The following is a 23992-nucleotide window of genomic DNA, read 5'->3' on the forward strand; positions in this document are numbered from 1 at the left end:
GTTCAGTATGGAGTGGCTTTCCCTAGATGTGCTCGATGTCTGCTTTTCTGTGCTATCTCCTTAAAGTCTTTTGGGATCTCACATAACTGCTGTCTTGTGTGGGATCACCTGAGTCCTAGATTCTGTGTTTCCTTCTGTCCTGTTATCCACTCTAGTTGTACTTTAACACACTTTCCTGGGTGGAGATGTTTAGAGAGCTGGCCAGTCTTAAAATCCCTCATCTTTGATAGAGAGGACACCTCTAGATTGAATCTAGATTTTATGGTTCTGAAGACATTTTGCAGTTGTGCTGTCATTACAGTGTTGTTCTTGAATCTATTGCCAGTGTGTGATACACTATTTACACCCAGGTTTTAGGTATCTGTGGAAGCTTTTTAGGATCTTCTCTCTCTCTGAGGTTCTGAAATTTTATAATAACAGCTTGGTGGGGATCTTTTCATTTTATTGAGGCTACTAAACCTGAGACTATCTCTTCTTCAGAATTTTTGTATTTTCTCTGTTACTTTTTTACTGATAGTCTCGTTATTCAGATGCTAGGCTGCTTAGACCAGTATACCTGCATTGGTTTTTAATTTTTCCCTTTCTATTTTTTTATTTTGTCTTTTTATTCTAGTTCTGGGATATTCTGTGACTTTATCCTCTACTATTTCTATTGAATTTTATATTTTTGAGAGTGTTTTAAGATTTTTTTTTAAGTTTTGTTCCTGGTTTTGACTGCTCCAATGAATTCCTTTTTTCTGTTGTTTTGATCTCTTTTGTTGGAGGCTTCCATCCAATGTATGGTGGTCCCTGGCCTGCTTTATTTGGAAGCAGGACTTCTGTTAGCTGATAGCACTCAGTGTGAGGTTTTGGAAGCCAAACTAGCTTTTCATTTGGGGGACCTCAAAGATCTGGGGATCTTTATTCGAGACATTTCAGTTTCTTCTGAGAAGGATCTCCCAGTTTTCTGCCTGGGAATGACCACTTGCTTTCCAAAAGCAGAGTTAGCGAAGGAAGTTGGAGTTCCATTTTTAGTATACAGTTTTCTTTATATGTCAGGTTTAAGTCATAGTATAATTTCATGAGCCAGAAATTCTCAGGTTTGATACATCCAGAGAACACACATCTAAGTTTCTTGTCAGATGCAAGGACAGGTGGACTCGGGCCTCTGGTTAGAGATTTTCAACTGACCTTGCTGGCTTTTGTTTTACATCTTACCCTACTTTCCAAAGGGCCATTTGCCTGTAAGTTCACAGCCTGCCTTTAGTTCTGCAAGACAAACTGGCTCACTTCATTCCAGTCACTTTCTGTAGGCACCAAAGTTGCACTTCCGTGTTATTTACCAGTCCTTTATCTACTTTTTATGTCTCAGCATTTATTAAAAATTATCTCTGTCAACCTTCTCTCCTGGTCATGTGTGTAACCTTTATTTTATGACTGATGAGACTTCCGGAGGGAGAGAAAATAAATTTGTGGTCAATCTATTATATTTAATCCAAATTTAGGACCTGTGCTTAAATCAAAGTCTAATTTCAGTATAATGATATTAATCCAGAGAATTTTTTAAATTAATGTATCTCTAATAAGCATATTACACTTTTCTCCTAAGGCGTTGTTTAATATTTTCAAACTTTATCCATTACCATATACTTCCTGTTACTTCACAACACAGATGGAGCTGGTTTCATGAATGCCCAAAGTGTTAGAAATATTTTGAGTTAATTAAGATTTGTTCATTTTTAGCCTGGTCAACATAGCAAGACCTCATGTCTACAAAAATGTCAAATAACAAATTAGCCAGGCCTGGTGGCATGTGCCTTTCATTTTACCTACTCAGGAGGCTGAGGCAGAGGATCATTTGAGCTCAGGAGTTTAAGGCTGCAGTTAACTATAATTGCACCACTGCACTCCAGCCTGGGCAACAAAGGGAGACCCTGTCTCAGAAAAAGGAAAAAAAGTTATTAATTCTTTAAAAACATATCTAAAATTTGTCCTGCCCAAAAGGAGAGAGAAAAATGTGAACTTTAGTTTTTGTTTTATTTTATTTATGTTTGCTGAGAAAAATGCTGTACTTTATTTGTTTATTAGTTTATTCCATAGGGTTTTGGGGGAACGGGTGGTATTTGGTTACATGACTAAGTTCTTTAGTGATGATTTGTGAGATTTTGGTGCACCCATCACCTGAGCAGTATCCACTGAACCCAATTTGTAGTCTGTTTTACCTCACCCTCCTCCCAGCCTTTCGCCTGAGTCCTCAAAGTCCATCGTATCATTCTTATGGCTTTGCATCCTCATAGCTTAGCTCCCACATATGGATGAGAATATATGATGTTTGGTTTTCCATACTGAGTTACTTCACTTGGAATAATAGTCTTTACTTCCATCCACATTGCTGGGAATGCCGTTAATTTATTCCTTATTATGGCTGAGTGGTATTCCTCATATATATGTGTATGTATATCACAGTTTCTTTATCCACTCCTTGATTGATGGGCATTTGGGCTGGTTCCATATTTTGTAGTTGTAATTTGTTTGAGTTCCTCATAGATTCTGGATAATAGCTCTTTGTCAGATATATAGACTGGGAAAATTTCCTCCCACTCTGTGGGTTGTCTGTTTACTCCTTTCCCTGTGCAGAAGCTATTTAGTTAAGTCTCACCTGTTTGTTTTTGTTGCATTTGCTTTTGTGTTCTTGGTCATGAAGTCTTTGGCTAAGTCAGTGTCTAGATGGGTTTTTCCAATGTAATCTTCTAGAATTTTTATGATTTCAGGTCATAGATTTATGTGCTTGAACCATCTTGAGTTGATTTTTGTGTAAGGTGAGAGTTGAGGATCCAGTTTCATTCTCCTGAGTGTGGCTTGCCAATTATCGCAGCACCACTTGTTGAATAGGGTTTACTTTCTTCACCTTGTGTTTTAGTTGGCTTTGTTGAAAATCAGTTGGCTATAGGTATTTGAGTTTATTTCTGGGTTCTCTATTCTGTTCCATTGGTGTATGTACCTATTTTTGTACCACTACCATGCTATTTTGGTGACTATGGCCTTCTAGTATAGTTTGAAATAAGTAATGTGATGCCTCCAGATTTGTTTTTGCTTAGTTTTGTTTTGGCTATGTGGGTTCTTCTTTGGTCCCATATGAATTTTAGGATTGTTTTTTCTAGTTCTGTAAAGAAGAATGGTAGTATTTTGATGGAAATTACATTGAATTTGTAGATTGGTTTTGGCAGTATGGTCATTTTCACAATATTCATTCTACCCATTCATGAGCATGGGATGTCTTTCCATTTGTTTGTGTCCGTGATTTCATTCAGCAATGTTTTGTAGTTCCCAACGGCATATCAAAAAAATAATCCACCCAGGCATGGTGGCTCACGCCTGTAATCCCAGCACTTTGGGAGGCCGAAGTGGGCAGATCCCCAGGTCAGAAGTTCGAGACCAGCTTGGCCAACATGATGAAACCCCACTGTACTCCAGCCTGGGTGACAGAGCAAGACTCCATCTCAAAGAAAAGATAATCCACCATGATCACATGGGTTTCATACCAGGGATGCAGGGATGGATTAACATACACAAGTCAATAAATGTGATACACCACATAAACAGAATTAAAAACAAAAAAAATCACATGATCATCTCAGTAAACACAGAAAAAGCATCTGACAGAATGCAGCATCCTTTTGTAATTAAAACCCTCAGCAAAATCGGCGTACACGGATCATACCTCAATGTAATAACCCACAACCAACATAATACTGAATGGGGAAAAGTTGAAAGCATTCCCCCTGAGAACCGGAACAAGACAAGGATGCCCACTCTCACCACTTCTATTCAGCATAGTACTGGAAGGCCTAGCCAGAGCAATCACACGAGAGAAAGCAATAAAAGGCATCCGGATCGGTAAAGAGGAAGTCAAACTGTTGTGTTGCTGATGACATGATTGTATGCCTAGGAAACCCTAAAGACTCCTCCAAAAAGCTCCTAGAACTGATAAATGAATTCAAGAAAGTTTCAGGAGACAAAATTAATGTGCACAAATCAGTAGCTCTGTTATACCCCAACAGGGACCAACCTTAGAATCAAACCAAGAACTCAACCCCTTTTATGATAGCTGCAAAAATAAAATAAATAAAATAAAATAAAATAATTAGGAATAGACCTAACCAAGGAGATGAAGACCTCTACAAGGAAAACAACTTTAATATTTTTAATGGGTTAAAATGAGAGGCAGCAGGTACAGCGGAAGAAGTCAGTGGGTGGGCATCGGCATCCAATGGGTCCTGGACCTTTGATGTTAAGGCTTTGGTTTTGACTTACCAAATTACTAGGTATGATTATTTTCTAGTTTTTGTTATTAAACCTTAAAACTACTAAGTAACTCCTTCCATTTCTTGTTAAAGATCATAAAATTTCATACTCTGATTTATGCTGACTGATGTTAGATTATTTGTTTTCATTTTGTGACTACCTTAAATAATACCTATAAACAGTAAACTGTTAGTAGTGTTTTTGCTGTAATTAAATGTAGTAAGACTTATCTTCCAAATTATAACTGAATTGTCAAACACTTGTCAAAGTTTTGGATTTATTCAAAATTCTATGCTCAGCAGCTGGAGGTAGGAAGAGTAAGGGCCCTCCCTTACTCTTATGGAGAGGCATACTTTCTCATGAGGGGAATAGTCTGCAACAATTAGTGTCTTGTGAATTCGACTAGTGTAGAAAAAACATTTTTTGGTGTGGCTGCCGACAAAGAGATCCAAGAGGGTAGATGGAGTCAAGCTTGCTGAAGCAAGGAAAGAGAAAAGGAGTATTCTAGGCAGAGAGCAGGAGTAGAGCAGGAAAATGGCTAGGTGCAGGTCAGATGATTTATAGAATGAAATTGATAAGGTTTTGAAATGAATGAAAAGTATTCTCTGAGTCTCATTTGAGGCATGTCGTGGCAATCTTATTTAAACATGAAGTGAGAGATTTTTAAAGTCGTCATCTGTTTTCAGGGTGTGAGAGAATATTTAAGTGATACTCTTTTTATCCTCCACATAAGAAAATAGGACTAGAGAAACCTATGGCTTCCTCGCTTGTTGGTGGCCTAGCAGCCCTGGCACACAGAGCCTCTGAATCTGAAACACTTGTTTTGTCACAATATCGCCTGAAATAATACATTTAGGATGAGTAATTTAGTAAATGCATTAGTCTTGTAGTCACTGCAATAAAATGCCCTTGTACCAGTATTATTTAATACATTACATTTTATCGTAGTAAATTAATCATAGAAATAGAAATTCTTGGCTGCTTTATATTGCTGTAGAAAAAAGCAATGAAATCTTATTTTAAACTTTTCTCATGATTTTTAAAGGGAATTCATAAAATCCTTGTTAGGTTTGATGACAGGTACCATATTAAGGGCAGCATTTTATAACCCGTATCTTAAACATCGTCTCTGGAAGTTAAGAGTCTCCAATGGGTTTTCTGTAGAGTGCACATAATACTGCACTCAGGCAGTTCATGGAGTGTAAGAAATATCTTAGTGCTTTGTCATTTGACATTTTAACCAAGAAAAAATACAGTTTGATAAGTTTAACTTACACTTCCCTTCCCCTTCAGGTATCTACTGTGTGTTTCAGTCAACAATACAGCTCATGTTCAACAATATTCCTTGATGACAACACAGCCAGCCAGCCTTATCTTACAATGACAATAATATCGTGAGTACAACTATACCACCAAGGGATAGATCCCTTTATTCTAAAATTATTTCAGCCATTTGGTTGTCCTCTTCAGCAATCAGTTTAAGAAATTGGAGTCAACTATATATTGATATCCAGATTCTATATATTAAGTATCAATTTCTCTTTTAATCTTAGATGTCATGGTAGAAGGAAAAATCAGATAGCAAAGAAACAGTCCCAGAAAAAGTATATTTTTTTGATGCCTTTCTGCCTTACAACAATGTTGAATGCATTGAATTGATCAAGTTTTGAAAGGAATGGAAAGTATTCTCTCAGATTCTCATTTGGGTCATGAGAAGGATACGTTCCCTTTATTGAATGTTTTTCATGAAAACTTAGTTGTTCAGTGCATTATAGGCCTAAATCAGTGTGTACTACTTTGGACAGTAGCCTTGGAAGAAGGAACAGCTTTTCCTCTTCTGACACCACAGTGTATCTGCATTTGAATTTCTCCCATTGTGCACGAGCACCTCATGGTCCACAAAGATGCGCTTTGAGAGCACCCTGAGATGAAGTTTATTTTAAAAGGAACAACAACCAACACCACCACCAGCTCCTAGTGGCTGTCCAGTGTACATTATTATCATCTCCTTGGGTTATGAGTGTTGATTTTTAGAACACAGTTTGGAAAGTACTAATTTAGAATATTAATGTCTTTCTCTTTGATTTTACTTTTCATTCTGTAAACATAGTATAACTAGCTTATAAACAATTTCGTTTCAAATGCACTAGCCTTTTTAGCTAATTCAATTGTCAGTAACTTTTACTTCAATTAACAATGGTAAGTTTACAATCATAATAATGTCACTTTCCTCCCTCCCTTTTAATAATAGTTGTGATGAAATTGTGTTTCAGCAAAAACTGGACTCAAACTCTGTCTCAAGTCCTGAGCTTTGGGACCTATTGAGTAATCACTAAATGTCTGTAGTCAGCCGAATCTCCTAAATCTTTGAGCACGTATACACAAAAACTGCTTTGACTGGAGTCCCTGGCTTCTTTTGAGTTCACAAGATTTTGATGTGTTAGCATACAATTCAAAAGTAGCTTTGAAGATTAATCTTGCTCAAACAAATTTCATGCTTTTTTCCTCATTATTCTACTTTTTGGAAGTCTACTTTTGAAAGTAAAATAAGTTTTAATTTGCCATCAGCAAATTTGAGAAATAATTATTTGGTATATTAACTATTGGTGAAATAAAGGTTTTATTGAGCAAATTAATAGGACAAATTGGCTTCAAGAAAAGATTCTGAAAAATGTTTATCATGAGTCAGTAGTGCAGTATTGTCAGTGGGATAGGTGGAACTCACTGAGATCACTTATGCAAGGCTTTTTTTCAAAATACAGGTCTGCAAATACATGTATCTTCCCATCTCCACTTTCCCTCTATCTCTAGGCACTGAGAATCCTTTTAGGAAAATTGGGATGGATGTGAGGCATCTTTATGTGAAGAAAGGCATCCCAGAAGATTCTGATTTTCACCCCAGCTCAATCATTCCAAACTTTGCTGCACACTGAAATCACCTGGGAAACTTTTGCCAACAACCTTGATGCCCAAAGTCATACCCAACGCTCATTACATTAAAATGTCTCATGTTGAAGATGAGGCCGTTATTAAAGCTTTGCAGGTGATTTTAATGTGCAGCAAAGTTTGAGAGCCACAGCTTAATTTGAGTTTAGGACGAGAAACTGTTCCTATTTGGTGGGACCTTGCGCAAGACCTTGTTTCCCTGATCTGTAAAATGAGTGTTGAATTAAATGTCATGTAAGGTCATTAGTCCTTTCCAGCATGTAACTTTAAATTCCGTGATTTTAAAATTATTTCAGAGATGAAAACAACTTGAAGCACTTTAGACATATCCATCTTACATGCTAATGTTACAGGCTTTTTAAAAAGTGTTAATCTTGTATAGACCTACTAACTAAAATTGAGATTTGCCTTCTCTCAGTTGTTTTGAGCCTCATTCTACAAAATTAGCTGGGTGTGGTGGCTCATGCCTGTAATCCCACCTACTCAGGAGGCTGAGGCAGGAGAATGGCTGGAATCTGGGAGGCAGAGGTTGTGGTGAGCCAAGATCGCACCACTGCACTCAAGCTTGGGCAACAAGAGTGAAACTCCATCCCAAAAACAAAACAAAACAAAAAAGTTACCTAGGCATAGTGGTGCAAAGCTGTAGTCCCAGCTACTTGAGAGGCTGAGGCATGAGAATCGCTTGAACCTGGGAGATGGAGGTTGTGGTGAGTCAAGATCGCACTACTGCACTCCAGTCTGAGCAACAGAGTGAGACTCTGGGCCAAAAAATAAATAAACGCATAAAATAAATCACATGGGATGAAAGGTTTTGTGGGTAGAAGAGCATATAACAGGGAAATCTGTTATTATTTATACATTATAATCATCAACAGAAACACGTCTTCTTAATAGCATATTGCCTCACATTTTGGTTCTCGTATTTTTGTGAAAAACCAAGAAATGAAAACAAAGTGCCCTTATGATACTGTTCTGAAGTAGAAGATTTGGATTTCAGGGCCGCTAGAAGACTTTCCTCTGCCCCCCTTTTTAAAAATGTCTTCAGGCTTCACAAATAATAACATCTATTGTTATGAATTATTTTTCCTTCCACAGAGTGACCTTGGAGATACATCATGATATCACGCAAAGGTGAGCTTTTTAGAAACCTGTCTTGTTATTCTAGCTAATTACTTTGCAAGATGTCAAGCTCAGTATTAGGTCACAGCTGTAGACATCATAAACTGTATTGTGCTAAAATATCGAAGCAAATTATTTGTGTTTTCCTTGTTCCTTAAGACTCTTAATTCTTAAATGATTGAGCATCTCAAGGAGTATGTGTTTATGTTGGTTATATTGATATTGACTGTGGTAGAAATAGAAAATTGAGATTTTTTTTCAAACTCAATTTTTAGTTTAGATTTCACAGCCTTACCACTGCTGATATTATGAGCTAGATAACGCTTTGTTGTGAGGACTGTCCTGTGCATTGCAGAGAGTTTAGCAGCTTTCATGGCCACTACAGCTAGATGTCAGTAGTAACCCATGACCCAGGTTGTAACACCAGAAAATATTCCTTGAGAACAATATTTTTAACAGAAATTTTTCACTGAAAAATAACTTTTCTACAACAAAAAGTTGAGTAAAAAGTGTGTCATGTATTTATATTATTTGAAGTCTCTCATGTTGAGCTTAATAGGAGACAGCTGGATTCTCTAGATCTTTCTTTGCAATTTGCTTTTAAAAAGCAATAAGAGGCTGGACCAAGTGGCTCACTCCTGTAATCCCAGCACTTTAGGAGGCCAAAGCGGGCAGATCACAAGGTCAGGAGATCGAGGCCATCCTGGGTAACATGGTGAAACCCCGTCTCTACTAAAAATACAAAAACTTAGCCAAGCGTGGTGGCATGCACTATAGTCCCAGCTATTCTGGAGGCTGAGGCAGGAGAACAGCTTGAACCTGGGAGGCGGAGTTTGCAGTGAGCTAAGATTGCATCACTGCACTCCAGCCTGGGTGACAGAGCAAGACTCCGTCTCAAATAAAAATACAAAAACTTAGCCAAGCGTGGTGGCATGCACTATAGTCCTAGCTATTCTGGAGGCTGAGGCAGGAGAACAGCTTGAACCTGGGAGACGGAGTTTGCAGTGAGCTAAGATTGCATCACTGCACTCCAGCCTGGGTGACAGAGCAAGACTCCGTCTCAAATAAAAAAAAAAAAAAAGCAATAAGATGGCTGGGCGCAGTGGTTCACACCTGTAATCCCAGCACTTTGGGAGGCCGAGGTGGGTGGATCACTTGAGGTCAGGAGTTTGAGAGCAGCCCTACTAACATGGTGAAACCCACCTCTACTGAAAGTACAAAAAATGGCTGTGCATGGTGGTGCATGCCTGTAGTCCCAGCTACTTGGGAGGCTGAGACGGGAGAATCACTTGAACCTGGGAGGCAGAGGTTGCAGTGAGCCGAGATCTCCCCATTGCACTCCAGGCTGAGTGACAGAGGGACTCCATCTCAAAAAAAGAAAAAAATAAGCAGTAAGATGACCTAACCTCATGCAAATATGTAGTTGGTAAAAGGTGTATTTTTAAAGTTTTCAGACAGTTGTGGGTATTCTTTAATACTAAATCAAAACTTCACAAGTGCTAGTTTCTTAAATTAGTTACAGTGGCATTTTACATATTAATAAATGTATTCCATCAGTACTCATTGATCTTTCTTGCACAGTAAATGGATCTTTCCTCCCATACTTGCATTTATAATGTTAGGCATTAGTTACTTGGAATATATTGGTTTATGTTTTATTATGTCAAAAATCACTTTTAGTTTAACCACCAATCTTACTTTAAAACACCTTTAAGTATTGAAAAGCTGTCAAGCCTACAGTAGCAGGAAGAAGTTTTTCAAAGTCCTCAGGAAAGCTTACATTTTATCGTTGGGAACAAATACTTATTTTCCTTGAAGGGACAACCTCTCACTTCATTTATTTTTGAGAATCATAGTTGTACTTCTTTTTTTAGACTGAGTCTCACTGTGTCACTTGGCTGGAGTGCTTTGGCATGATCTCAGCTCAAGCAATCCTCTCACCTCAGACTCCTGTGTAGCTGGGACCACAGATGTGTGGCACCACGCCAGGCTAATTTTCTTGTATTTTTGGTAGAGACAGGGTTTCATTATGTTGCCTAGGCTGGTCTTGAACTGCTGAAGGAGCTCAAGCCATCTGCCAGCTTTGGCCTCCCAAAGTGCTGGCATTTACAGGCATGAGCCACTGCGCTGGCCCAGTTGTACTTTTAAATTAAAACGATGTTCTGTGAAAAAATTGGTTGTTCAGTTCACAATTAAATCATGAATTCTTTTTTTAAAACAACAACAACAACATCTGTACTGCAGTCGGCAGAAGCGCTTCTTGTTAACTTTTCTCTTATTCAGAATATTAAAGAGACATGTCAAGATTTAGTAACATTAATTTTTACTGCTTCATCAAAGACATTCTTAAGTAATTCAGGCTATCTTTTTTAACTGCAGGGGATAGTAAAGAATAGAGTGACTACTAATGTAATTGGTACCACTGCCTTGATTTATGCTGAGAAACCAGCAGTTTTACCCATTTTTACTTTTATACAATCATGGCAAGTGTCAATGAAAAAGCAGGCAATGACGTTGTATTACTTTTACAAATTTTTAAATTTTTTAATCAGCTTTCTCAGGTTTGATTCATATGATTCAGAACAGTGTTGGCCAGGCACAGTGGCTCAGGCCTGTAATCCCAGCACTTTGGGAGGCCAAGGCGAGTGGATCACCTGAGGTCAGGAGTTCAATACCAGCCTGGCCAACATGGTGAAACCACATCTCTACTAAAACTGTAAAAATTAGCCAGGTGTGGTGGTGGGCACCTGTAATCCCAGCTACTCGGGAGGCTAAGGTAGGAGAATCACTTGAACCCGGGAGGCAAATGCTGCCGTGAGCCAAGATCGCGCCATTGCACTCCGGCCTGGGCAACAAGAGTGAAACTCGGTCTCAAAAAAAAAAAAGAACAGTTGTCCTCTTAGGCCTTCTGGAAAGGGTCTTGGGGATCCTGAGAGGTCCACAGAGCACATTTGGAGAACCACTGGTTTATCACACAGGCACAATGCATTAGTTTTTACAAAGTTTAAAGTTCATCAAAGACTAGCCTTTTAAAAAGGCAGATGAGTTTTTAATTCAAACAACAGAAAATACATAAATACATCATGAGACTATACTACAGAGAACTAAAGAGAAAGGAAGCTAGAAAATCTGAATCAAGTTTACATTTATTAAAGTTCACCACTACTGCTTTGTAAAACATTCTTGTGTTTCAATGTGTGGTTAGAAGAGTGAAAATATATTTGGTTTATTGCCATCGCCTGTTAGGGAGAGTCAATACTTATGGGCATTTCTGACTGGTTATCATATAAAAGACTTCACAGCACAGGACATGAAGTGCTGAGAAAGAAGAAGTCGGGAAACCCTCTGCAAGTCAGGATCCAGGAGAAGATTTCGTAAAAACTGCTTTGGTAAACACCAAAGCACACAGGAGGCAGTATTTTACTGAACAGGTATTATACTAAGATATTAACAGTTTTTGACGTAATGCACACTCTTATTTTATAGAGATGCAGATGGATCTTTGAGCATATTTGATGAACAGTTATACTCATTTACGGTAAGTGGCGCTTTTATTGAGGTTGTATTTTCACCATCCACTTGTATCTGTTTCATGCTGAAGTCAAAGGCATCTTTTTTTAAATCTTCCCCATTTCATGTTACATTTAGTCATCTTAAGTGTTGTAAAAAGAATGTGCTGAAATAAGAACTGATCTGCAGCTCTGTTTAGTTAGTGAGCTAGTATGAGTAAATATACTACCCAAATAACAGAAAATGTATCTTTTTTTTTTTTTTTTTTTGAGGTGGAGTCTCTCTCTGTAGCCCAGGCTGGAGTGCAATCATGTGATCTTGGCTCACTGCAGGCTTTGCCTCCCAGGTCCCTGTTCAAGCAGAAACCTGAACCAAATGAACAGGTTCAACATCATCAGTAAGAAGAACTATCAGTGCCATAACTCTGATGGAATGCACGGGGAAGGATTCCACATCATTTTTGTACTATAATGGCCAAAAGTGCATAACTTCAGTCCAGTTATGGAAATACATCAGACAAACCCAAATCGAGGAACATTTGACAAATACTGAGCAGTACTGGTTCAAAGTGTTACGGTTAGGAAAGATAAGGAAAGACTGAGAAACTGTCACTGCAGTCCTACAAAATGGCAAGAGACTAAGAAATAACTAAAGGCCCTGTGATCCTGGGTGGCATTTGGGAACAGAAAAAGGACATTAGTGGAAAAAGTGGTGAAACTCCAATAAAGACTTTAGTTCATTAGCTAACATGTTCATTTTAAATTAGTTAAATAATTTAAATATATTTAAACATTATTTAAATGTATTTAATTAAATTAATAAAATTGGTTATTTTATGAAATAATTTTAATATAGTTAAATATGAGAATGTGGATTTCCTTATTCTGATCACCATACTGTGGTTATCTAAGAGGTGAATGTTCAGGGAGGCTGGAGGAGGAATAAATGGAAATTATACTTTTGAGTTGAAAGAGAAACCTACCCCATCAGTCACGAAACCCTCACATTCACGGCAGTGTGTCGAAGGTTCCAATATGAATGGCATTTCCCAGATGTCAGTTTGAGGTCCCTGTGGAGGCAGTGGGATTCCCTGGGAATCTAGTGGAGAGCATTCGGGGCTCCCTTCCTCAGGAGCCTGCCCTTCCTGCACAGAAGCGTCAGCCTCACCTCTGTAGTGCTGCCCCTCTGCCTCTCAGAACCCACTCGGCTTCAGGAAGTTTCTACTGCCAGCCTCCTTTCACAGATGCAGCCTCCAGTGACTCAGCCCTGCCTTCCCAAGTGTTCCCGCCTCTCTTGGGAAGGGATGCTCTCAGATTCTGCACCCCTGGACATCCCCAGGCAGCACCTGCTCCTTCATTCTTCACTTCCACGCCTCTACGTTCTCACTCTGAGGGTCCTCTCCTCCTGGGAGTGTGTGTTGCTGGCAACAGTGAAGATCCCCCCCAGGGTCACCCCCCATGCCCTGTTCTTCTGCACTTCCCTGGCTTCCTGTGTTGGTTCTGCTGGTGTCATCTGCTTTTGGGTTTACGTGGCTTCCCAGCTTCCTAATTTCTCTGAAGTTGAGTCTGATGTGTGTGTTGATGATGGGCTTTTTCTTCCTCCTCCTCCTCCTCAGTCTTGTTGTTGCTCCATATAGTTTCCAGAAGGAGAAAAGGGACACTGTAAAATTAAGCTGCTGCAGGCCAGGCACAGTGGCTCACGCCTGTAATCCCAGCCCTTTGGGAGGCCGAGGCAGGCGGATCACCTGAGGTCAGGAGTTCAAGACCAGCCTGGCCAACATGGTGAAACCTGTTCTCTACCAAAAATACAAAAATTAGCAAGGCGTTGTGGCATATGCTTGTAATCCCAGCTACTCGGGAGGCTGAGGCAGGAGGATCTCTTGAACCCGGGAGGCAGAAGTTTCAGTGAGCTGAGATCATGCTACTGCACTTCAGCCTGGGCAACAAGAGTGAAACTCTATCTCAAAATAATAGTAATAATGATGATGATAATAATAATAATAATACTAAAGCTGCTGCCATGTTTCTATCAGACCCAGACATCCCGCAGAGTGAGCTGGAATTCTCTGTTTCTCTGTTTCGCCTCCATACCCACTGGCTCCTCTCTGCCCACTCCCTCTTGGACTGCATCACCAGCATGCCTCACTCTCTGGCCCTAGTGGAATTCAGACAATGGGGGATGTCACAGGAGGTGGGAGAGAGAGGAGAAGTGGTTATTCGCTCAAATTCTTCCTTGCTGTTTTGGCAGTGGCCACATCTTTCTACTGATGACTGCAGCTCCTGATGATCCTCCTCTACACCCACAGCTGTCTTTGGGGTCTGTGGACACTTTTCTTGTCCCTCTAGACCCAGGGAGAGAACAGTTCCCCCTCTTGCTGCTCCAGGGCATTCCTCATCTCTCATTGATTCCCTTAACTCTGTCCACACTTCTGTGAACAGCCCCTTTCCTCAAGTACCCATTCGAATACGTCCTCTGGCTTCGCCCAGGAGCCTGACTGATACCCACAGGTGGGTGGATGCTGGCGTGCTGCTGGGCCCCTCTTCCTCTGGTGACTGGCCAGCCAAGTCTCCGGGAGTCTTGTTAGGGGGGGCAGGCGAGGGGCACAGCACAAGCTGTGAGCTCAAATCCACAGAACAAAAGTGGGAGAAGACACCGGCAGGATGGACTGCATGACGTCTGTCCTTTAAATCACACAAGGCATCATCAGGCTTCAGACATGAGACAGCCTAAGTATTTAAGTATTTCAAATAAGTTGTTTCTCAGAATTGGTAATTGCTAAGTTGGCAAATTGCTATTTGAAACACTGGCTCTCCTTGACTCAGTGATTCAGCCAGCTAGTCGCTTTCCAAGCTAGTCTGTTGGGCAAATCCCACCTTGAGAATTTATCTGCTCCTGTCAAAGCCAGATTCTCCCTGCCTGAGGGGAGGCTGGACTTGAACTTCTGACTCAGGATATGCTGACGTGGGTCCCTAGGTCCAAGGGCAGCCCCCTTGGGCCACTGTGGACTGGACCTCTTTCATGATGGGGTGGGGGGGCAGGGTCCCACTCTTATGGGTCTGCCCCAGAGGTGGGGCACAGACAGCCTGCCGGGGGCCATGGGCTTGGCTGGGTGGACAGGGATCTGGTCATAGCAGCAGCAGCTGGAAGGCCAAGTAGGAGGGCACCAGGGCCTGGGGCCCATGTCTGGTCCTGGGCCTCCCCAGGCCTCTTGTCTTCTCCCGTGCAGGCATTCAGCATCTGTGTCTGTACCCAACCTTGCCCAGGAGGTCTAGGGCCATGGTGTGTTGTCATTAGAATCACAGTGCTCACACCAAGGCAGTGCATTAAATTAGCAGGGCAGGGTCTCATGGACAGGGGACCATGTGGAGGGGGTGGGGGGAAGGGCAGTTGCCCCCAGAGGCTGTGGTGGGCCTGGCTCTGGGCTGGGCCAGGGGATCCTGCTGTGTGGCTGAGCTCTGACAACAGGCTGTCTGGGGCTGGTGAGCTCCTGAGAGAGGGGACTGGTGCAGAGTACCCTAGGGTGGGAGCTCATGAGGAGGGGGTCCGTGGGGTCTGGAAACCATTCTAGAGCAGGCAGATGACACTTTTCAGGGGAACAGGCATAGAAAGGACCCATGTAGGGATGGGGGACACACAGCCTCAGAAGGAACAGGGAAGGGGCTTTGACAGGTCCAGGGAGCATCCCTGAGTTTTCCTAGAACAATTCCCACCAGCCTTGTCTCAGGAGTCCCCCTGCCCCCAACCCTCTGCAGTGCCAGCCCAATGCCCTGGGCAAAACATCCTAGAATCTGGCTGTTACAAAAGGAGGACAGGGTCATCTGGATCCGCCTGAGCTCCAGGCCCCCCACTTTCATAGCCCCGTCTGCGTCCAGAAGTTCATACGTATATAAATGAAAAATGTGCAAGAATCATATGATTGAATTCCCTTTCATAAAGAGGGCCCCTCTACATTGTTTAAGCCGTGATTCACCCCTGCTCAAAGGAGACAGCAATGGCATGTGTGGGGCCGTGGCCTTGAGACCCAGAGGTCCTGCTGCCCACGATACCCACTGCCCACCCTAGGGGGACTGGCCATAGCCCTGGAGCCCCCAAACACCATGCAGGAATACAAGAGGGTCTCAGCTCCCGAGTCCCAGGCTGGGAGGGCCCGCAGTCCAGTAAACTAATCAGGCCCCAACACACCCAGGAGAGCAGCTCCAGGAGTCTGCACTGGGGAGAGAGCCTCAGACCCCTGCCCCAGGCCTGCACCCCAGAAGTAGGAGCATGGGAAGACCTCTCCTTGGCTCCTGGCAGGAGGAAGTCACATCCCCCAGCCCTCTGACTCCAGGCAGCCTCATATCCTAGTCACTCCTTGGCCCACCCCACCGGTTGGTCAGAGCTCACTGCCAAAGGGCACCTCGTGACGAGTGGAGGGAAGAAGTGTTTACCAGGAGCTAGCATGTTTTGTCTCAGGGACAATTAGTGACACAGCCAGGAAGGCACGCTATCCCCATTGTACAGAAGAGGAAATGGAGGCTCAGGTTGGGCTGGTGACTAAGGGAAGCAGCATGTGGCAGGTGGCTTGAGGCATCTCTGTCCATCATGGGTAACAAGGAAGCAGCCCTGCCACTCCTCATGCAATGTGCCAGGAGCCAGGGAAGTTACTTTCTAGGGGATTCTAGCTAGGGCCAGAAGCATCTCCCTGAGTGGCGGTGGAGGCCTCTGTCTACTCCCCCAGGACTGCCAGGGGATAGGAGGGCACTGCTGACATCACAGAGCCTCTTGGGTGAGTGAGCATCAGCTGAGTTACGCCAGGTGACTACGCTTCTGCTCAGTGCTGTGCCCCCCTCTGCCTTGGGCAAGGCACTACCCTGAACGCCTCACCTATCCCATGGAGACTGCAAACTGCTCTGCAGAGCCAGGGTCTCCAGGAATGGGGAGGGCAGTCACCCTCACTCCACTTGTGTTCATGACCCAAAGCGTTGCCCAGGTCTCCAGGCCCATAGAACCCCCAAACCCCTTACTGGGCCACATTGGGGACCTTGAGCAGCAGGCTTGGAATCCTAGGCCTTGTCTCCAGGTACATATCAGTGTCCAGGCTTGGGAAGCTTTGGTCTCAGCGGGCTGGGACTCTGGCCCTCTGCCTAAAGAAAGAGGCATGTCCAGATCTCTCCTGTCCAGCCTCAGCCCTGCTCCCTGCCCCTATCCTTCACGGGGTCCCTAGGACAGGGTTACAGAAGTCTCATGCTGTCAGGGGATGCTGCCACCTCAGTGCCGGGGTGGCTCCACCCAGCCCCTTCCTGCTGTCACACTCTCTGACTCACCTGTCCAGCCTCCTACTGGGCTGGGGCAAGGGCTTGTTGCCCCAGAGCCTAGAGAGGCACCAGAGGCAGCTATAAAAGCACGTTGGGCCAGTCCTCAGCATCCTAGTTGACCACCAGCTGCTGCCACACGATGCTGGGAGGCCTGGGGAAGCTGGCCGCCAAGGGCCTGGCCCACTGCACCAAGAAGGCCACCAAGGGAGTCAGTGAGGACCCAGAGCTCCTTTCTACCTGGGCTGGGGGGATCTGGAGCAGACTGGGTCTGTTGGAGGCGGATCTTAGTGGGCAGGTGAGGACCTGGGGGAGGCCTTGGCCCCTCAGGAACCCTGGTCTGCAGCCCAACCAGGACAGCACGGAGTTGAGGGGTGCAGAGCTGGGGAGGTCTCCTGGGGGCAGGGCATGAGTCCGGGTGCTGGGTGAACACTGGCAGCTTGGACCCTTCCCTCTGGAAATCTGGGGAACCTTTCTTGTCAAAACAGCCTATTCTGAATAACCTATGCAGGAAAAGGAAGATGGATTTTTATTTTTACCATAACTTTAAAGCTTCAGAGATTTCTTAACCAGTCACCAAGTCTGATCTGTTCAAAGTCAAAAAGGACATTTTCAATTTCATCCAAGTCCCCTACAGCATGTTTATCTTTATTTGTATTTGTATTTGAAACAGAGTCTTGCTCTGTCCGCCAGGCTGGAGTGTAGTGGTGCGATGTTGACTCACTGTAAACTCTGCCTCGTGGGTTCAAATGATTCTTGTGCCTCAGCTTCCTGAGTGGCTGGGATTACAGGCACCCACCACCATGCCTGGCCAATTTTTGTATTTTTAGCAGAGATGGGGTTTCGTCATGTTGGCCAGGCTGCTCTCAAACTCCTGACCTCAAGTGATCCGTTCCTCTTGGCCTCCCAAAGTGCTGGAATTACAGGCGTGAGCCACCGCGCCTGGTCCCGAAGTGTATTTTACATGCGGAGGTCAGCAGCTGTGCATGGGGAGGCCCAGCCAGGCCCCACCCGTGGGTCATCATGTGAAAAACAGTCTTGCCTGAGTTTGTGTCCTCTTTCTAAATGGCAGCAGATGTGTAATTTGTTTTTGATTCGGCAGCTGGTGTGGACCACCTGCTTTAACCTTTCACTAGCCTCTGAGTTTTCTGTGATTCCTGTTGGGAGAAAAGCTGAGTGTTGGGAGAGAAACTGAGGCAGGGCTTGCTAGATTTGCTGGCTCCTTGCTTCTAGCACTCCCATTATCTCAAGTAGCCATATGTTTCTCATTCACTTGATACAGTATTTCTTTTCAACCCTCACATGCTCACCACCTGTTTCCTTGGTAGATCACCAATAAATAGCAGGGGCTCCCACACTCGCGATGGCCCCCTGGTCCCATTTTCTCTCTCAAACTGTCTTTTTCTCATTCCTTTGACGCCCCCAGACTTTGTTGCCCCCACGGCCTGGTGTTGGGTCTCATCACCCCAACAGATTCCCATTCTAAAGATGAGGGAACCCAGAGGTGGAAGGTAGAGTTAGAGTAAGAACCATTTCTTCTGACTCCGAAATCTTTCAGTTCTAGCACGCTACCACCCACACTAAAAAACTCTGAAGTAGGCAGAGAATTCCCTCTTGTTGGAGGAATTGCTTTGAGAGATGTGGTTTTACTGGATAAGGCTTTGGAAACCGACCTGAGGCAGGCACCAGCACATCCTGAGAGGGGTGTGACCTGGCACACAGGCCCAGCCTGGGCTTCGTGTCTCAGCTGGCAAGACGGCCTGCTCATTGCCATTCCAGGCCGGGCAGGGCCAAGGGGCTTGGGGGAACCATGCCCTCATGGGACTCACTGAGGCAGCCAGGGCCCTGGCATCTCCAAATGAAGCCAGCTGTGGGGGAAGGTCCTTCTCATGAGCCAGTCTGTCCTGGCTGGGGGTGGCATCCCAGACCCCCACCTTGGATGTCCAGGAGTCAGAGGCATAGGTCCATTGTGAGGATAAGTGGGCCTGCTCTGAGCCCTCACCCTGGACTTGGGGGTAGTGGGCCTGCTCTGTGCCCTCACCCTGGACTTGGGAGGCAGTGGGCCTGCTCTGAGCCCTCGCCATGGACTCAGGGTCACTGGGTCTCCTCTGAGCCCTCACCCTGGACTTGTCTCTTGACTCAGGGGCACTGGGCCTGCTCTGAGACCTCACCCTGGACTTGTCTCCTCTGTTAAGTTCATGCCGTGGAGGAAGTGGTGAAGGAGGTGGTGGGACATGCCAAGGAGACTGGCGAGAAAGGTACAGCCGGCTGAGGTCGGGCAGGGAAGCAGGGAGGGAGGAAGGGAAGCCAGGTGCTGAGCCAACCCGTTCTTTGACTAACCAGGTCAAACTCTGCCCCTGATGTTGCAGCCTTTCAGAGCCTCTCGGCCGGGGCAGTTATCTATGCTCATCGGAGGCCACAGAGCGTACTGCGTTAGGGCACTGTCTACATGGTTCTCTCTGTGGAATGATAAGAAGAAAAAGTCACAAAAGACTATGTGACAGCACACTGGGACAAAACATTTAACATGTAAAATTCTATGTTAAATGTTAAATTGATGTGTGTGAGCTATGAGTAGAACTATGTACAAAGCATGTGTATATCTCATTCCTTTTAAACAAAATAGATTCTGGGTAGATGAAGGACTTAAATTTACATAAATGAATGTATTAACTTACTAGGAGATAACCATCTTAGCTCAGGCTGCTATTATAAAATACCATAGGCCAAGCGCAATGACTCATGCCTGCAATCATGCAAAACTTCGAGAGGTCAAGGCGGGTGGGCCAGCTAAGGTCAGGAGTTCAAGACCAGCCTGATCAATATGGTGAAACCCTGTCTCTACTAAAAATACAAAAACCAGGGGAGCATGGTGACACATGCCTGTAATCCCAGCTACTCAGGAATCAGAGGCAGGAGACTCCCTTGAACTTGGGAAGCGGAGGTTACAGTGAGCTGAGATTGCACCAGTGCACTCCAGCCTGGGCGACAGAGCAAGACTCTGTCTCAAAAACAAAAACACAAACCATAAACTGGGTGACTTAGAAACAACAGAAATTTATTTCTCACACTCCTGGAGGATGGGAAGTGCAAGATCAAGGCACTGGCAGATTTGGCATCTGGTGAGGGTATCTTCCTGGTTCGTAGATGGGCCTAGCTGTGTCCTCACATGGTGGACATCTTTTATATGTGGTTGCTAATTTCAACTTCCCAAAGGCCCCACCTCTGAATATCATCACATTAGGGCTGAGGATTTCAACATATGCGTTTTGAGGGGGAAGACATCATAAACATTTAGACATAGTAATAACATAAGAGACTTTGGCCTAATCTTGGAGAGGGGAGAATCTTTAGAACCATGAGAAAAAAAAAAACAGCAGCCATAAAGGAAATACTAAGTAAATTTGACAATCTAAAACTTCGAAATTTTCTATTGCCAAAAAAAAAAACTATAAACCAAGCCAAAAGAAAAATCACAAACTGATGAAAAATGTGTGTAATAAAAATGATAATCCAATATAACAACCCAATATAAAAATGGTCAAAAGACATGAGCAGGCATTTTCCAGAAAAAAGGACAAGCAGGCAATGTACCCACGAGTAGATGCTCAGTCTCACTCACAGTTGAAGAAATACAAGTTGTTGGGGAAATTAAAACCAAATTCAAATTCATTCTGCCAGGAGTCCTGCTGCCCTTGGTCCCATTGGGCCACTCCTGGGGCTAATCCATTAAGATGGCCACATCCCACAGGCCAGTCAAGGGGACACAAGTTTAGCGGGTGGATCACTAGGACATTCTTCCTCTTTCTTTCCAGCAGCCATTGCCGAAGCCGTAAAGAAAGCCCAAGAGTCAGGGGACAAAAAGATGAAGAAAGTCACTGAGACAGTGACCAACACAGTCACAAATGCCATCACCCATGCAGCAGAGAGTCTGGACAAACTTGGACAGTGAGTGCACCTGCTACCACGGCCCACCCTTCCCGAGTCTCAATAAAAAGCGGTGAAATTAGTACATCGAGCCCTGGATTTATTCCCATTTGGATGGAAACACTAGGCAAAATATTTTCTTGTTGATATAAAATGTTTTACATATGTATGGAGTACATTTTAGTATTTGTTACATGCACAGAATGTGTAGTGATCAATCAGGGTGCTTAGGGTGCCCATCACCTTGAATATTTGGTATTACTATGTGTTGGGTACATTTCAAGTCCCCTCTTCTAGCTACTTTTTTTTGGTGTGTTTGTTTTGAGACAGAGTCCTGCTCTGTCGCCCAGCCTGGAGGGCAATGGTGTGATCTTGGCTCACTGCAACCTTTGCCTCCCAGGTTCAAGCAATCTCCTGCCTCAGCCTCCTAAGTAGCTTGGAATACAAGAGCAGGCCACCATGCCTGGCTAATTTTTGATTTTTTATTTTTTGTATTTTTAGGAGAGACGGGGTTTCACCATGTTAGCCAGGCTGGTCTCGAACTCCTGACCTCAAGTGATCTGCCTGCCTGGGCCTCCCAAAATGCTGGGATTATAGGCATGGGATACCGTGCCTAGCCTTCTAGCTACTTTGAAACATACAAGACATTCCTGCCAACTATAGTCACCCTAGGTGAAGTATTTTTCAACAGAAACCCTTTGCATGTCCCCCGTGTCTCCTCTGCTGAGGCGGACACTGGATTGGGGCCCATGCTGCTGGCTGGATAGGTCCCCATGATGAATCAGATGCTTCTCTCTCACGCTAAGATCTTTCATGTCAGGAAGGGGCTCTTCTGGATGAATAGTGTCTGTGCTACATTTCCTAAAAAACTGTTTCCCAGAAACTATATGTAGCTTTCAGCCACCTCAGTGCTTCAAGAACATGCTAAGCGGGGGACCCTCATTTGTCTTGTATGTTTTTGGGATTTTTCTTGAGATGTTCTTGCAGGACTCAGGACAGATAACAGACCAGCTTGATGAAGAATTTAGCAAGGCAGGTCCCCACTGAGCTGCTTCCTGTTCTCCCAGTGCCCAGATAAGCATTTCTGCTGGACAGTTACAGAATCTGGTCAAGGAGAGACTGAGTCATTGCTCAGTCATCCTGGAAGCCGCTGTTGATTTTTTACTTTCTTTTTTTTTTTTTTTTAAGATGGTGTCTCGCTCTGTTGCCCAGGCAGGAGTGCAGTGGCATGGTCTCGACTCACTGCAACCTCCACCTCGTGGGTTCAAACAATTATCCTGCCTCAGCCTCCTGAGTAGCTGGGACTACAGGCACCCGCCACCATGCCCAGCTAAGTTTTTGTATTTTTGGTACAGACGGGATTTCACCATGTTAACCAGGATGGTCTCGGTCTCCTGACCTCATCATCCGCCTGCCTTGGCCTCCCAAAGTGCTGGGATTACAGGTGTGAGCCACCACACCTGGCCCAGAATATTTATGCAGAGACTGATGTCAGGCCTAAGTGTTGATAGTGGGTAGTAGTGGGCAGATGCCTGGCCCTCTCTCTTTCTTCTCATGAGCAAGTCACTATCATACAGGTTAAACATATCTTTAAGTAGCATTTAACCTAAAAAATTTTTTTAATAAAGAAAGCAATAATTTATAAAAATATTGCATCCCCTATTTATCTTGCTGGAAGCTATTTGTTCTTAGCAGAAATAAGAAGAAAAGGGCCGGGCGCGGTGGCTCAAGCCTGTAATCCCAGCACTTTGGGAGGCCGAGACGGGCGGATCACGAGGTCAGGAGATCGAGACCATCCTGGCTAACATGGTGAAACCCCGTCTCTACTAAAAGTACAAAAAATTAGCCGGGCGAGGTGGCGGGCGCCTGTAGTCCCAGCTACTCGGGAGGCTGAGGCAGGAGAATGGCGGGAACCCGGGAGGCGGAGCTTGTAGTGAGCCAAGATCGCACCACTGAACTCCAGCCTGGGCGACAGAGCGAGACTCTGTCTCAAATAAAAAAAAAGAAGAAGAAGAAAAGGTGTTTTGCTTAAAAAATAAGCAGAAGTCCTTCTGATGGGCCAGGGCTCAAGCCGACTCCTTCCAGGCTCCAGGAACACCAAGAAGCAATATGAAACCTGTTCATGAAAGGAGTCAGGAATGCCTTCGACCGAAGAAACGAGACCTCCCCGTGACCAGAGAGGATATGGGGAGAACTACCAGCTGCTCCACTAACCACACACCCTCTAGTGATGCCTCTGAATGCTCCCGAAAGGTTGTGGTGGCCGGGCCGAGCCAGGCAGGAGCCAGAGTCAGCCGGGGGGTGGTGGAGCTGAGGCCATCACCGGTCTGACAGTGAACCAGTGTGGCATGGTGTATAAGTGACTGTGCCGCCTGCCACCTTCTCACCAACTGGCCTCCCATCTGTGTTGAATATCAGTCCCTTACCCCCGGGAAAAAAAAGTTGCATATACAGTTGATTAAATGGAATGCTCCGTGGCTATTAGGAATGATGAAAATGGGCTGAGCGCAGTGGTTCATGTCTGTAATCTCAGCAGTTTGGTAAGCCGAGGTGGGCAGATCACCTGAGGTCGGGATTGTAAGACCAGCCTGACCAACATGGAGAAACCTCGTGTCTTCTAAAAATACAAAATTAGCTGGGCGTGGTGGCTCATGCCTGTAATCCCAGCTACTCAGGAGGCTGAAGCAGGAGAGTCACTTGAACCTGGGAGGCGGATGTTGCAGTGAGCCGGGATCATGACATTGAACTTCAGCCTGGGTAACAACAGCAAAACTCCGTCTCAAAAAAAAGGAATTGATGAAAATGTCTGAGCATAGTGGCTCACACCTGTAATCCCAGCACTTTGGGAACCGAGATGGGATGACTGCTTGAGTCCAGGAGTTCAAAACCAGACTGTCTCACCAAAAAAAAAAAAA

At 44.3% G+C, this 23992-nt stretch overlaps 1 protein-coding gene and 1 pseudogene across 2 annotated transcripts in view; one reads left to right on the forward strand and one right to left on the reverse strand.

Moving 5' to 3' along the window:
* LOC105517731 overlaps positions 1-23992 on the reverse strand; it is a 731019-nt pseudogene that overhangs the window by 490595 nt on the left and 216432 nt on the right. The gene's annotated exons all lie outside the window — the stretch shown is intronic.
* Positions 17293-21146, forward strand: LOC105517691 (protein FAM25A-like). Its single transcript, XM_011950307.1, has 3 exons — positions 17293-17365; positions 19346-19408; positions 20969-21146. The coding sequence occupies exons 1-3, from the start codon at positions 17293-17295 to the stop codon at positions 21100-21102; spliced, it is 270 nt and encodes an 89-aa protein (XP_011805697.1). The 3' UTR covers positions 21103-21146.

Source organism: Colobus angolensis, unplaced genomic scaffold, assembly GCF_000951035.1.
Source record: "Colobus angolensis palliatus isolate OR3802 unplaced genomic scaffold, Cang.pa_1.0 Scaffold306, whole genome shotgun sequence".
Lineage (NCBI taxonomy): Eukaryota > Metazoa > Chordata > Mammalia > Primates > Cercopithecidae > Colobus > Colobus angolensis.